Source organism: Parus major, chromosome 19 (assembly GCF_001522545.3).
Source record: "Parus major isolate Abel chromosome 19, Parus_major1.1, whole genome shotgun sequence".
Taxonomy (NCBI): domain Eukaryota; kingdom Metazoa; phylum Chordata; class Aves; order Passeriformes; family Paridae; genus Parus; species Parus major.
Window position 1 is genome coordinate 4119334 of NC_031787.1, and position 14959 is coordinate 4134292.

Here is a 14959-nt window from a genome sequence, read left to right on the forward strand (position 1 = left end):
GTCCTGACAGCAAAGGAGAAGCTGCTTCGGTTTTATTTCTTTATCTATAAAAATACCCAAACTTTAAAAACCCAAGGAGCCTAAAGCAGCACCTGGATAAGGGCGGTGGTCTACAGTACAGGCAGGAAAAGGGGATTCAGCAGTGACATTTCTTCAGAGAACTTTTTTAATTCATTCCATAGGGTTGCTCTGGATCCCTGTAGCTACTCCTGAGGAGTCTCCCTGGCCCTGTTCCCAGCTCTGCTAGCACGGGGCCACCAGCCTGCGCTTCCGGATGCACTCCCAGATCCACCTGGGAGTCACCCTCTGCGCCCCGGGGTTGTCATCAATGTCCCCAATCACGTGGGTGGCCGAGGCCGTGTCGAACTCCTCCACCAGGTCCCCGTCGAAGGCGATGAAATAGCGGCGGATTCGGTCAAAGTCCTTGACGGAGGGCGCCAGGTAGAGCCTCACCCCCGTGAAAATGTCCAGCAGTGGCTGCTGGGGGGGAAGGAGAAGCAGAGCTTGGGCAAAACATTCCTTGGAATGGAAGTGAACAGAGCAACTGCCTCGGCCTCCCCCGCCCTGCCGTGCTGCTGTCCTGGCCCCCCCCTGTACCTTTTTTCCATTGTCCTCCATCTCGGATGCTTTTCTCTTCTCCCCTCGTTTCTCCTCGCATTTCTGAGGGGATCCAATCACTCCTTTGCTCTCTAGAAACAAAAATTTGGCTTGTGCATGTGCTCTGTGAGATGCTGGGTGTGTGTTAATGTTGGGGGAGAGAGTAAAGAGCAGAAGGGAGAAGTTTCCTCCCCTGTCTGGAAATCCCTGAATTGCTGCCACTAGTGAGACACGTTTTTCTACTGGAAATGGTGTGGGGCAGCCTCCTGCCCCATTCCCAGGCTGCTGCTCCCAGCTGCCCTCCATGCTGTCAGCACTCTGTCCTCTGTGAAACTGCTCACAATCTGCTCCATCTTCCAGCTCAATTCCCCTGGAAATCACCTCCAGCCACGTGTCCCTCTATACACACAAATTCCATCCAAATCAAATTAAATGCTGGCTCATGGCCAACAATCTCTAAGCAAAGGCTGTGACCTGCAGAAAGGGGAGCACTGAACACCTGAACAGCATCATCAGAGCTGTTTCCATCCACCTTTTCCCAATCCCAGGGCACCTCAGAGCCGTGGCTACTCAATTCATACTGGGCCAAACCAAGGATCTGATCAGCTTTGCCCATTATCCCTGAGGTCCATGTGAAAAGTGGGATCATCAAGCCTCTGATAGAAGGCAAGGATCCAGAGCCAGCCTGCCCCAAGCACAGAGGACACAGCCCCAGGCTCCTTCCTGAAAGCCCCATCATCTTACCTTCTGCCTTCTGGGCTTTTGCAGGTGACTTGCTTGGGGGGCTCTTAATACTGCTGTGAGGTGTGGAAGACCTGGAATTCCCATCATTCTCTCCACTGCTGCCAGCTGTGGACTCGTCTTCCTCCCCAGCTGTAACACTGAAATCAGCCTTCTCCTTGGAGAGCTGGTACAGCTCCTGCCCAGCAGAAACAGCACTGATCATGTCTGACACTGACACGGGCTGGGATGCAGACACTGCTCTGGTTTTCTCCCCCCTGAAGTGTTTGCCCAAAAGCTTTTTCCTCCTGCACCTCTCCAGTCATTTTCCTGCCAGCTCTGTCCCAGCTCCCTGCATTCCACCCTCTCCTGGCATTAAGGGAAGCCACACAGGGAGGAGCTAAAGCCACATCCACATCATCTGCTACAGAGCCAGAGCCTGATTCACCAGAGCCTGAGCCCAGTGCTCCCTGTGGGAAGGGCCCATCTGCAGAGGGGTTTGTTCCCCTCTCCTCCCCACTGGCAGGCCCTGGGGGCTGCATCACTCCTGCTCCACAAGCAGCCCTGGCAGCTGCTGCCAGCCCCAAACTGCAGCAACTCCCCCGAGCAGAGCAGCCCCAGCTGTCCCACTGCCAGGGCTGGGCTCCTGCCCCTCAGCACAGGAGGGTGAGGGGTGGCTGCAGCCCGGGCTCCTGGCCAGTGCCACGTGGCCCCTGTGCCCCAGGACACCCACAGGCACTTCCCAATGCCTGTCCCAGTCTCAGCAACCGATGGGAAGCTGAGTGAGCCTGGAGAGAACAAAGGTCTGCCCAAGGAGCTGGGGGAGTCACTGTCCCTGGAGGTGGCACTGTTGATGAGGAGGTGTTAGGTCACAGGCTGGACTTGATCTCAAAAGGTCTTTTCCAACTGACCTAACTCTGTGATTCTGGGGTCACCTCTGAGGGAGGCAATTCCTCAGCCTGTCACAAGAGCTGATGGAACCAATTCCAGCAGAGACTTCTCTGACAGCCACACCACCACAACAGCTCAGGGGACCTTGAGCCTCCACAGCGGAACAACCCAGCCTGGGCCTGGCACCAAGGGAGAACGGGAGGTGCCAGCACAGGCAGCCTTCAGCACACGCTGTGATTTGTCTGTGAAGCACAGACTGGTGCCAGAAGCTGCCCCCATGCTGACCCACCTTCAGCTGCTGCAGGTTGGTGGCTGTCTGCCAGTCCTTGTCGTCGCGGATGCGGGTGCAGCGCGGGAAGCGGATGGAGATCCCGTCCGCAGTGTGGGCCTCGGCCTTGGAGAACTCAGCCCCGGTGATCTCCCACACTGGGGCTTTCTAAACACAGCGAGAAAGCCACGTCACATCCCTGTGTCCTCCCAGGAGACAGCTCCAAGTGTCTCACCCCCACTCATCTCCACCCCAGCTCAGTTCCATAGACACAAACTGACCTTCCTGCTCGCCTTCATTACACAAAGCTACTTTTTACTGAGCCAGAAATCCTTCTCTGACACAAAATGCCAATTTCTAAGTAACACCTTCTCCTTCAGGCATACAGAGCATACTGACACATTCCCTGCAACAACAGCAACTTTTGGGTTGCAGTTGTGTTTCAACCCTTTAAAACTTCTCATAGCTCAAATTTAAAGTAAGCTCACTTCTGGAAGGGATTTAATGCACAAGAATATTTCCCAAAACTGCTGCAGGTGTGATTTCTTCATGAAGCTCTTAGCCTCAAATGCACCTGCAAGATTGAGAGATAAAAACTTGTGCTTAATTTCCCATTCCAAGTATGAAGATTCATTTTGTAACAGAGACAACTTCTAAGTTGTCCTTCTAAAGGATTTATAGAAGACTGCAGAACAAGGGCTGGGAAATGTTAAATGATTATGAGAGCACTTACCTTTGGATCTGGGACAATGAAGTCTGGGTAGTAGATTTTGTTAATTTTTAGCCACCTTGGAATTTTACTAGGATCCTATTAATTAAAAGCACAAAATTAAGATCACTGTGCGATACTTATCATCATAATTCACTTAATTCTACAACAGAAGCTGCTGAAACACAACCTAGAAGTAGATCAGCATGCAAGGATTTACATTGCCTTTGCACTGATCTGCAGCCATTTCTCTCATCTAAAAAAATCACAAATATTGCCTGAAACACAGCCCTCAATTCCTGTCATTCTGTGTGTGAAACAAGAACAGTTGCTCCAATTGTGATTCATGTAAAACTACCCAATTTTTTAAAAGATTTTACAACCTTGATACAAATGGCCTTCAGGATGTCATGGTAATATTAAAATTCAGCTCTCTGGAAAAATAAAGAGTCTTGAAAAGCAAGATAAATCACTCACAGAAATCTTAACTCCAACCCCAGGTTATGGAGCCACCAGGTCAGAGTCTGACCGAGCACTTCCCTCCCACAGCCCCATCTAGTGACTGCCTTTGCCAATCACAACGTGCCCAAAAATCCAGATAAAAATTTGGGATCTTCCCAACAAAACTTTGTCCTAGCAGGAAACAGATGGTGCCTGGCTTCCCACTCAGTGTCTGGGTACAGATCTCAGGCGGTGCCTCCTCCAGGAGCTGCCTGCTCCGACACCTCACTTGTGCCAAGTGGTTGATGTGCTTTAACTCTGACTCATTGCTGGCAGGGCACTTCCACCCTGCAGCACCTCAAGGGCAGCTGAGCCCTTTGCTGAGCACCCCTTGGCTCCCCCTTCTCACCTTGCTGATCTTCACCATGTCCAGCTCTGTCTGCAGACGTGCCAGCGTGGCGTCATCGTGGCCACCGGAGCACTTGGTCACCGTGCACCACTTCTCACTCTTGGGGTCGTAGCAGCCCATGAGGAAGATGGACATCATGCCACCTGCACAGGGACAGCAGGGCTCACACCTTCCACAGCACAAGCCACAGCTTTTCTGAGCCAAAACCCTTTTCCATCTCTGGGAGTCAGAGGGGCGTGGGCTTGTGATGGTTGCAGAGCTGAACAGAGCCCCTGCACTGTGCAACAGCTCAGCCAACACCTCCAGCTCTGCTGTGCCAACCAACCCACAGCAAACCCACAGCAAGGACGTGATGGGCTGCAGCATCACTGCTCCATCACTGAGCCCAGAAACAGGAAAACCTTGGGAGCTCCTTGAACAGACAGATCTCTGACTTAACTCCTACCTTTACTGCCCTGTCCATAGAAAGCCCCCAGCACCACCAGGTCAGCAGTGTCAGCCATTGCCCCCTCGTTGAGATAATCCTTCTTCACCTTCAGCCAGTGGCGTTTCCCTGGTTCGTAATTTCCCTGTGCAAAGGAAGGCAGAGCCCCCTCAGAGACATCCCCTGAAGGCAGCAGCTCCTCACACAGCCCTGGCCTTTACCCAGCACAGCAGGAGGAGCAGCTTGGACTGGATGTCAGCATTGAGAGGAATCCAGAGATGTTTCTAGAATGTTCAGTGTGTGATTCTGCCTCAGAGCTGACTCTGTCTGTTGCCATTCCCCAATTCCCAGCTTACACCAGCACAGAGTGAATGGGAACTTGCCTTTAAATCCTTCAGCACCAGCCCTTCCAGCCCCTCCCGGATGACTCGGGTGATCATGTCTGCCAGATCTGAAGCTTTCTGCAAAGGAGACAGATCATGGTTAGCTCAGGACTGGGAAAAGGGATGAGGTCTTGAGGCTTTTTGTTTGGAGCAGTGGTGCACTAAACCCAAAGCACCTGCAGAGGGAATACTTTTTCTTAATATTTCATAATACTTTTCCAAGGAGAATCCTGTACATTTTCTCCTTGCTGCACATCCAGTGACCAAGCAGGGATTAAGTCTCCAGAACAGAAGGTCTGTCTGGTTAAAAAGTACAGAGATGTGGCTGCCCCACTGACTGTGTCCCAGTACGTCCCATATCAGATTTGCTCAGCCAGCAGTGCCTGCTTCCTGCTCCAGCCAACTGCCTTGGGACCTCTGAACCTCCTTTCTGCCCAAAATGTCCAAACATTCTCCACCAAAGCCAAGGAGCCACAGAAATCACCAGCAATGGGGAAAATAAGGGGACATCAGGCTTGTGCATAATCAAAAGCCCAGCATTCTGCTGCCTAAGTGCAGGCTGTAGCAGCCAGGATGTCTCAGGGCTGCCAGTTTGGGAAGTCTGGCTGCCTTCAACCACACTGCAGTCACAGCTCAGCACAGCCTAACAACAGCATTTAACTCCTCCTAGCAGGATCACAGTGACAATGGCTACAAAATCATTAACAAGCCAGAAAACCTGAGGTGTGCAAGTTAAGATTACACTGAAGGGGTTGGGGCCAGGAAAAGACGGGAATACAACGTTGGCTCAAGAAGTCCTGTACACAGAGCAGAAGGAGAACCATTTTGCCAGGGTGAATTTGCAGAGGTAATCACAAAGCCAGGTGCTGGAGGAGCAGGGTTGGGGTTGTAAGGGCACACTGGACTCACTGTGACGTGTTTCATCTCTGAGAACAGGATCCTGTTGGGGATCTCCACCATGTTGTCGTGCAGGAACTTGCGCCGTTCACACAGGGGCCTAGAGCAGGGCATGGGGAATGAGGGACAAGCAGCAATCCCAACAGGAACATTGAAAAAAGCTGTTAGAGTAATTAAATTATTCATCCTAGAGAGTTCCAGAGAGGACAACTAGTTCTTATGTTCCTCCAGAAAGTGATAAATGGAAATTCCAATGTTAACAGTGTGCTTAGAGGATGTAAGATGAGCAGCTGAGATTCCCCAGTAATCCTGAATCCCAATATTTTGGAGAGCAAGAGGAGCTCCAGAGGGAAACTCCTTGGCACAGCAAGGTCCCTCCCACACTGCCCTGGTTTCCCAGTGTGAGACCAGTCTGAGAGCCCAGGAGAACTGGTCTGTGTCCATCAGTGGGGTTTTCCAGCCAGTTCATCCTGGGAAACCAGCCCAGCCACTCTCACCTGTCCATCAGGCTGATGTCATTGAAGTAGATGCAGTCAAACACAAACAGGCAAACGTTGGCATCCTGGAAAGCAGCTTTCTGAAATACAATTAATAGAATTCTGCAGTCACAGCAAACAGTTTTAGCAAAGCAATAAAAGGAAGGATTTTTATCTCTGTAATATTTTAGTTATGATAAGCTTATGCCTCTTCTAAAAGAAGCATTCTGAGAATTAAGATTTACACTGAATGTGTCCAAGCACAAGCTAAGAAGATAAAAAATGTTCATTTCCTAGGAATGGGAAATAATGCTAAAAATATTAATGGCTCAGGGCAATACAACATCTGTCACTACTGCTGCAAAAATCCCACCACATTTCTACAGACAGCAGATTAATGGCTACTTTTTAACTTAAGCACTTATAGTTTAATTTTCATTTTCCTGTCCTCTTCCTCACCCCCATTCAGTCTAGACACATGCACTACATAACACTTACATGGAATAATCACTGCATCCAGGCTGCCATACATTACTCAAGCCATGAGAAACAACAACACAATTGCAAGATTTTCCCAAGATTTTTTAAATATTATTGTAATATTAATTTAAAAGTAGTATTTTAATATTAATATCTTGGAGATGAGTCCTGGCAGTGATCAAGCTAATATCAAATCTAATGTATTAGAGCAGTAGCTTTTCCATATCAGCTTCTCAATAATCTTATTTTTTTTTTCCCCAGATGCTCTAACAAGCACCAGGGCTCTGAAATTATCCTGTGATAACAGATTGTTCAAGTCAGCAGACTAACAGCCACCAAACATGAAAAAACAGTTTTATTAATTTTTTTTTTTACCTTGTGCACACCAAGAGTCCCAAAAGGAAGTGGCTTGCCAGTTTTATTGTCAATCAGGAGAACTTCTGAATCCAGGATCATACTTTGCCCACCAGGGAAAGCCTGGGGGATGAAATCCTTAAAATGGGCTACCTTGGGAAAAGGAAAAAAAAAAGAAAAAAAGAAAAATAACTGAAGAGTGGGATTCATTCCAAAGCAGGTGTTTTCTCCACAAGTATATGAGGCACATGTGGCACATCTGCACTTGTATGGTACCCACAGCAGTCTACAAACAGAAAAATGAGGCTTTAAGAAACAGAACCAAGTCACTCAACCAAGGCTCCCAAAATGCAGTGCATAGAGAGGATTCTACAGCCGACAGATGAAATTTAATTTCAAGCTCTTAATGTGCACCAGAATTAAATGATTACAGTTTTAAGTGTTGCTTTCCCACAGTCTACACTATAAATTATGAATAAGTCTGCAAGAGAAGGAATCCTCCTTGCCTGTAGAAGGAAACTGTTGGGAATGCAGTGGAGGAGCTGGCACGAGGGGCAGTGCTCAGGTGCTTACTTTGTGGGGGAGCACAGGTTTGAGGCTCCTGCTGAAGTAGCTGAAGTGATCCCCGTTCTTGTGCACCTGCACGCGCTCGCCGTCGTACTTGATCTCGGCGTACATCCCGTTGGGACACTTCTTCATGGCGTACTCGATGGACTTGCAGGCCTCAGCCTGGGGGAGACAGGGGCAAACGCTCAGGAGACACGTGGAAAATAAAGCTACTCTTACCTAAGTTCATGAATGAGCTACAGTGAATTCCCCTGTAGAGATTTTTGTACAGAACCTCTGTTAGCAAGTCCACGTTTTCCTTAATTATTCACTTGGAATCATCTGCATATGCCCAGATAATTACAGCTTTTCAGTGCTTATCCCCTCCAAATGCTTTAAAATGTGCACTGTGCCTTCTGCAAGAGTGTTCTCAGCCCAGAAGTAAATATTTAACTCTGCTTTGTTCACACAGGCTTATTTGAATCTCTAATCCACTGGAAAGCTTACACTATTTCCAGACAAAGAATCAACTTCTGCAGTGACAGCAAACAAATACAAAAGACTGAGAGCAAGACTAAGAACAAGGCAAGGTTTTAGCTTGGCAGTGGCACTCAAGGTGCAGGTACTGAGTGTATTGAACACTTGGCCTGGTGGAGGGAGATGCTTTCTAAACTGGAATTAAACTGCACTGAACCCTGCACAGGCACTGCCCTGGCTCCTGACCCCCCAGCTGGGGGTTAAACTGCCCTGGCTCCTGCACAGGCACTGCCCTGGCTCCTGACCCCCCAGCTGGGGGTTAAACTGCACTGAGCCCTGCACAGGCACTGCCCTGGCTCCTGACCCTTCCAGCTGGGGGTCTCTGCTCCGTGTCTGGCTGCCAGGAAGGGACCCAACCTACCAGCATGGGCTGCACTGGGGTCATGAGTGAGGCCTGCACGCTCAGGGTCCTCTTCAGCCCTGGCACCTTCTCAGACTCCTGCTGGTTCTGCAGCACCCGCTCCACCACGTCCTGCAGGTTCCGCGAGGCCTTGAACGCCTCGTAGGCGTTGGGATCCAGAGCGTCCAACCTGCAACGCGTGGAGACAGGGGGACATTGATCAGCCTCAGGGCTGCTGCTGCTTCTGCTGCCCCAGGAAATGGAATGAGCATTTCTGGGTTCGTGTCACTTACACGTGCTTTGCTCCAGCATTCATTTTCAAGTCATGTTTAATTAGCCTGATGATGCACTTCAGGTCATTGCCCGTACACCTGAAGAAGAGAAGATTCAGCAAAGGTGTGAACTGAAAAGCTGTGCAGCTGGAAAGATGAAACTCAGCCAGGTCTCTTTAAAAAAGGCCCTCCCTTTGCAGAGGGTTTAAACAAAACTGAGGACATGTTAATAATGACACCTCAGAGACACAAGGAAATAGCCAAAAGGCTTTCCAGCATATTTATGCCAACATTAACTCTGCCTCAGTGTTGATGGACCTTCTAAAATTTACTTAATTAATCAAAAGTAACTGACTGAAAGATCCTCAGCCTCAGATCAACACAAACTGAGCCAGACCAAGAATCTTTGTCTAAACTACTTGAAGGCTTTTCCCAGCATACTTAAGAACAGCAACTTCATTAACAGCTAAACACCATTAGGGTTATTATTAGGATTATTGCAAATCACTTGTTTGACTGAAGTGTCCTGAGAGGCAGGGATGAAGTTCTCTGGTATGAACAAGAGCCATAAATGTTCTCCATTGTTGTCAAGGTGTCTCAATAACACCACTAACAGCAGCTAACAGATGCTAATAAAGTTCAAATGGTGGCTCATGATTAATTTTTCACCTACTCCAGCTTGTAGAGGACCACTCCAGTGGTTTGGGCAAACCTTCAGAGGCTGATTCCTTCCCTCACCTGCGGCTGATCTGCTGCAGGACACTCTGCTGGTCATCCTCCTTGGTGAGCTTGGACAGTTGGATGAGGAATTCATCGACCTCCTGGATGGTCAGGAGGCTCTTGGGTGCTGGAGGACAGGTCTTGCTCTGCTCGAAGAAGATCCGTATGGTCTCGGAAACATCTCCCTGTCTCCAAAAACAAAACCAGTGTGGATGAGAGGCATGGCCAGAGAACAGGGGTGCCACTGGGGATTCTGCATGGTTCCAGTGAGGACAAAGGACAGGAGTGATTCTGGGATTGCATGAAGAATTGCATGGAATCAAACACTTAAGGAAGCTGCCACGACACATAAAGCTGCTCAGCTGTTTAATTTGCCAATAAAGGTAATTAAGAGTACCAGCATCATCTCATGGCTCTATTTTTCACTGCTGCAGCAGCACAGACCCTTTATTTCCTCAGGATGAATCCACTTGTAAATCCAAGGATGTGGGACAGGCTAGTGATGTCACTAGAAGGCAGTACACAGCAAGGCAATGAACAGAGGTGAAAGAATTACCTTTATTATCTAATTCACCCCTTTTCTGCACCTGGCAGTGAGTCAGAGGGTGCACAGGCACTCAGTGCACAACTGAGCACTTGCAATTGTAGCAGCTTAATTGTATCAACCAACTGCAGCTGCCAGTGACAGGTCTGTTAATTGAATCCCAAGTTTTGATATGTGATGGTACAGAAAGGGTAATATAAATCAGTTCTGTAGGAATGTGCCAGACAAAGGAGTTTAGACAAACAGATGCAGCCCACCTCGCCTAGATAATTTTAGTCTTGCTTTCTAAAGCTTTGCCAGGTGAATTCTTATCCTGCTTTCTGCTCAAACATGATTTTCTACAGGTTCCAGATGGCAGAAAATGCTATAAAAACTGCTAAAGCCAAGGAAAACCAAAATAAATCACCAGCTCCCATTCTAACAGTCAAGCTAAGGAGTAAAAAACCTAAACCATTACAGAATTTCCATAAGCAAAGGGCTGAACAGCAGAAATTAAGAGAGCTGCTGTCTGTACTCACCTGCTCCAGGTCCCGGACCATTTCTTCCTGGTTGCAGTTAAAAATCCTGCTGAACAGCTTTACAATCTGCTTATCATTCAAGTTGTAAACTATTTTAATGACACCTGGTAACAGCATCTTAATGGTCAGGTATACATCACCATGAAAACCATCTGGAAAAAAAACCAGCACATTATAACTGTGAGGATTCATTTTCATGTCCAGGCTTTGGTTGGTTGTGTCCATTTGCATAACCCTGGGGATTAAACCCATAGTTGGGGCTTGGAATTCTTAGGGGAAATAGCCATAATTTGCCTCTAAATCTGATCTCAGCACTGAATTTGGCACCTTCAACACCTGAGTGAGACATTTTTGTCTGAATTTTCTATTTAAAGAGCTCACTTTTCAAAGATTACCTCCACAGTTCAGAAATCACCACAGCACAAGGCTGGGACCACACAACGGTCAGATTTTCATTTCACCTTTTTTGAGATCAGACTTTGAAGCTGATTCTGAAAGGGCTGAGAATTCCAAGGTGGAGCCATACCTCCTGCAGATCCCTTTCTGAGGAAGTCCTGGATGATCTGTGTTTTCACGTTGTAGCTTGGCTTCTCAGCCACCATGGCACAGAGCTTGCGGAATTCCCGCAGCAGGCAATCCTTGTGCTTGGGATCACACCTGGCTGCAGACAGGCTGGGTTTGTGGACAGAGTTTGCAGGGGCATCTTCTGAATTCTTTGGCTTGGCTGCAGCAAACACATCACAAGTTGCTTTTTTAACAACACGGAGCAAATGTTGTAGTTACCTCTGCCTGGGAACAATCCCAGTGTGCTGGAAAAGCTTCAGAGCTAAAATTCATGACTTTTATAAAAACCTTCCAACTATTTTTACTCTTCAAATTACACCAGAACTTCCTAGGTCTTAATTCTATCAGAAAAATATGATAGTGATCCCAACCATGGTGAAAATTAATTTCTCTTTCCAGATGCCTCTATTAATTTTACTTTTTTCTGCTTTACAAGCTTTTGCCCTTCAGAGCAAGATGCTTCCCAGGCAAAATAAAAAATGGGGGATTATGTCCCCATCCCCTTTTGCCTCCCAACACCAATCCCCTAGAGGAGGTGATGTCTTTGGCAGCCTGGAGCTCCAGCTGGGTGTCAGGTCAGTCAGAGCTCACAGATGAACTGTCAGCTGCTCCTCAGGACATGTTTTCCTTTCCATAAACACAACTGAGAATTCCTCAGCAGTTTTCTCCAGATTTTGAGCTCCACATGGGAAAATTTGACTGGAATGAGCCAGTGGATGCAGGGAGATGGAGTCAGCCTGACAATGTGGGTCACAGCAGAACCTTTGTTTCCTTGGGAAAACTGGAAATTCAAACATCTTTCAAGATGTTCTTTCAAGACTGACAGCCTAAGAAAGCACTGACAACTTTTGACAAACCAGAATTAAAACCCCCTAAATCATCTATAGATAAAAACCTGCTGATCTGAACCAAGCTGAAACACCTCTTGATGCTGAGATTAAAAGAAACTGATTTCCCAGAATCAGTTTCTTAATTCTTACCAGTGAATCCAGAGAATTTCTTTGGTGGATCTTTTGTGGTCAGTTGTCCTGTGGCAGTGAGCTTTGCCTGCACTATCACCTTTTTCTTCGGGGTACCTCCAGTCTTGGAATTGGCTTCTGGAAAGCAGAAAGGTTCAAAAAGGCAATCAGGAATAATCTCATACATCCCTCACCATATAATGCAGCTTACAAAGCAAAAAGCCTTAAAAGAAACAGGAACTGGAGAAGAAAAAAACCCAGGTGTTTTTCAGATAACAAAAGTTAGAAACACATGTAATTTATTAAAGATCACAGAAAAAGGTGGAAATGGAAAATAACGGATGCTTCCTCATGGGTTTTATTTGCCCATGAATTAAATCACCTAGGCCTTGTCCACAATCACTTGTGACAAATGAATCAAGGAGTGTCACTATAGAAGGGACCATTTCTTTCCTTTCCCACAGGGCTGAGACAGGGACTGGAGGCACCACACACTTTGTTCCTAAGCCACACAAATCCATGAGGATTTCATGGCAAAGGCAAAGCTGGGTGACAACCTCTGGCATAACTTGAAAGTAAGAAGTGACCCTGGCACTGCCTTATGCCTCACCTGAGATGTACTTGTTGATTGTTTCCTTCTCCTCATCCTGTAGCTCTTCCCACCCCTCCAAGTCTGTGATGTCTTCGATTTTCTTGGTGGTGGCCCGGGCTTTGTCCAGCTTCTCAAAGATGCACTTGACGTGGTACCACTCCTTCATGTCCCCTCCGGACTCGGTGAAAGGATTGGGAACGATCTTCCCAATGCGCACCATCCCCTTCACGATCTTCTCCTTGCACTTCTTGCAGCCCGCGGTGCCCCGCTTGGCATAGTCCACACAGTAGCGCTGCTCTGCCATGTCCTCCGCAGCCGCGCAGGCCGAGCGCAGCCAGCTGCCCAAGAGCAGGGAGAGGGGAAAAGCGCGGCGCTGCTTCGGGGATGGCCCGGAGACACGGGGGAGCAGCAGCGGGCACCAACAACCGGGGCTGACTCCGCCAGAGGAGGAGAACGGTCGGGGCAAGGGGAGCTGTGGGCGAGGGCAGAACAGCGCTGTGCCCCTGCAGAGAGCGCGGGCAGCGTGTGACAGCGTCCTGCCGCCCGTGGGCATCCAGTCCGTGCTGAGGGTGCTGCGAGCGACACACGGGACACTGAGCACCCTCTGCCCGCCGGGTCCCGCTCATCGGCCCCAGCCCTCAGCCCCCGGCCCGGCACCCGCTCCGCGGCGGCCTCCATCGCCCCCGCTCCGCTGCCCCACAGCCCGACCCCTCACAGCCCCTCCTCGCTCCCAGGCCCTCTCCCGCCCCGGCTTCTCCCCGAGGCCGCTTTCCCGCCCTGCTCGCCCCGGCCCAACCACCGGCTCCCGCCGCCGCCGCAGGCCCCAGGCCGCCCCTCCGCCGCTTACCGAGCTCCTCACGGTGCCGCCATCTCGCCGCCCGCTCCGTCCGGACCCGCGGGACCCCCCCTAGCCCCCCAGGCCGGGGCCGCCGCCTACAGCCGCCGCCGGGACACGCGAGTCCCTGCCCGGCTTCCGTAGAGCCACGCGCGCGGGCGCCTCACGGGGCCCCGCCCCTTTCGGCCCGAACGGCGGCCACGGGGCAGGCGCGCGCAGGCCACGCCCCTTCGGCCCGTCTGGCTCCGCCCCCAGCACGCGCCGGGAGCGGTTTCCCGCCTCGGGCACAGCTGGGGCGGCACCGGGACCGCGCCCGGGGCCAGGGAGGGACCGAGCCTGGGTGAGGGAGAGTCCCCGCCCTGGGATAACGGAGAGTTCCCTCTCCATGAGGTGTGTGCCCTAGGGTGGCACCGGGACCACGCCCGCGGCCATGGAGGGTTTGTGCCCTGCGGTTGCACCTGGTCTGTGCCATGAGGCAATGGAGAGTCTTTTCCCTCAGGTGGTACCAGCTCTGTGCCCTGAGGGTGTTGGTCCCCACCACATGGCTGACCGCTGCAGCACTGTGTGTCCATCCCTGAGGTGATGATGTATTCCTGACTTCCCAAAGCTGGCTTTTCCAGAGCCCTACACCGAGCTGGGGCAGGTGTGAAGGGATGCACCACACTGGCTCACCAAGAGTGCAGTGTTGTGCTGCTGAACACAGCTCCGAGGTGCTGCTGGATCAGCTGGCCACAGAAATGGTCCCTCCAAGAATTCTAACACTGTGTTTGTGCCCTGAGCCACCGCCTTATCCCCAGCCTCATGAAGCTGTCCCTTCAGGAGTGCTGTGCCATGTTGGTGCAGGTTTGAGATGCTGCCATGTCACCTGGGCCCTCAGTACCTGCACAGGCCTGAAGTGCCGCCTTAAAACCTTCTGAAATTGTCCCTCACGCTGCATTTGTGTGGGTCTGAGGTGCTGCTGTATCACCACAGAGAACAGCCCTTCATCCCAGTACAAGTGAACACACACCTGCAGTCCAGCTGTTGGCTCTCTGCTGGTGGCAGCCACCCCTGTTCCTCTGATGGAAGTGCTGTTGTGCTGTGCCAGGAGGCTGCTGAGGAGGCTGGAATGGATGCAGTACACAGCTCTGCTGGATTCCTGCCTTCATCCATGGAAAGAATGCTGTGTGGGTTGGCACAGCCAAACCTCTGACCTGCTTTGCTGTACCTCTAAGGCAAAGCATGAGATATAAGGTACAGAAGTTGCTTCCCCAGCCACATATCTGTCTTTTTGCTGGCCTCCAGCTGGTTGCAAAGCAAGCTGCAGGCAGTCTCCCTCTTCCCAGCACATCAAACAAATCGCTGTTCAGAGCTGGGAGTGAGTGTAACAACTGTGCCCAGTCACAAAACTGGGATGAAGTCTGACACAGGCATTTCTGATCACTGGGATCTGGCTCAGAACAGACAGTTGCAATATTTTACATTGCAATATTTACTCTCAGAC

The 14959-nt window shown here is 50.1% G+C and overlaps 1 protein-coding gene across 4 annotated transcripts; it reads right to left on the bottom strand.

Annotated features, from left to right (window-relative positions):
* Nucleotides 1–9: 9 nt before the first annotated feature.
* Nucleotides 10–13624, bottom strand: LIG3 (DNA ligase 3). Of its 4 annotated transcripts, none has more exons than XM_015646724.2 (20): nucleotides 13489–13623; nucleotides 12660–13213; nucleotides 12071–12187; nucleotides 11053–11250; nucleotides 10527–10678; nucleotides 9483–9649; nucleotides 8766–8843; nucleotides 8494–8662; nucleotides 7623–7778; nucleotides 7071–7202; nucleotides 6237–6316; nucleotides 5752–5839; nucleotides 4843–4920; nucleotides 4481–4604; nucleotides 4036–4178; nucleotides 3210–3284; nucleotides 2498–2644; nucleotides 1342–1516; nucleotides 598–689; nucleotides 10–477 (listed from the first exon to the last, which is right to left on the bottom strand). In XM_015646724.2, the coding sequence occupies exons 2-20, from the start codon at nucleotides 13192–13194 to the stop codon at nucleotides 244–246; spliced, it is 2940 nt and encodes a 979-aa protein (XP_015502210.1). In that variant the 5' UTR covers nucleotides 13195–13213; nucleotides 13489–13623; the 3' UTR covers nucleotides 10–243. The 4 variants fall into 4 exon arrangements, with proteins under 4 accessions (XP_015502210.1, XP_033374734.1, XP_015502209.1 ...); XM_033518843.1 differs by having other exon boundaries at nucleotides 10–480; nucleotides 12660–13113; nucleotides 13489–13622; XM_015646723.2 differs by having other exon boundaries at nucleotides 10–480; nucleotides 13489–13622.
* Nucleotides 13625–14959: the final 1335 nt, after the last annotated feature.

What these genes read in the sequence shown, in the direction of transcription:
- LIG3 (XM_015646722.3), bottom strand. Translation starts at nt 13,194, where the DNA reads ATGCCCACGGGCGGCAGGACGCTGTCACACGCTGCCCGCGCTCTCTGC. An exon ending in CTATGGACAGGGCAGTAAAG is followed by an intron (nt 4,179 to 4,480) that starts GTAGGAGTTAAG and finishes GTCCCTGTGCAG; the next exon opens with GTGGCATGATGTCCATCTTC. An exon ending in TCATTGTCCCAGATCCAAAG is followed by an intron (nt 2,645 to 3,209) that starts GTAAGTGCTCTC and finishes CGCTGTGTTTAG; the next exon opens with AAAGCCCCAGTGTGGGAGAT.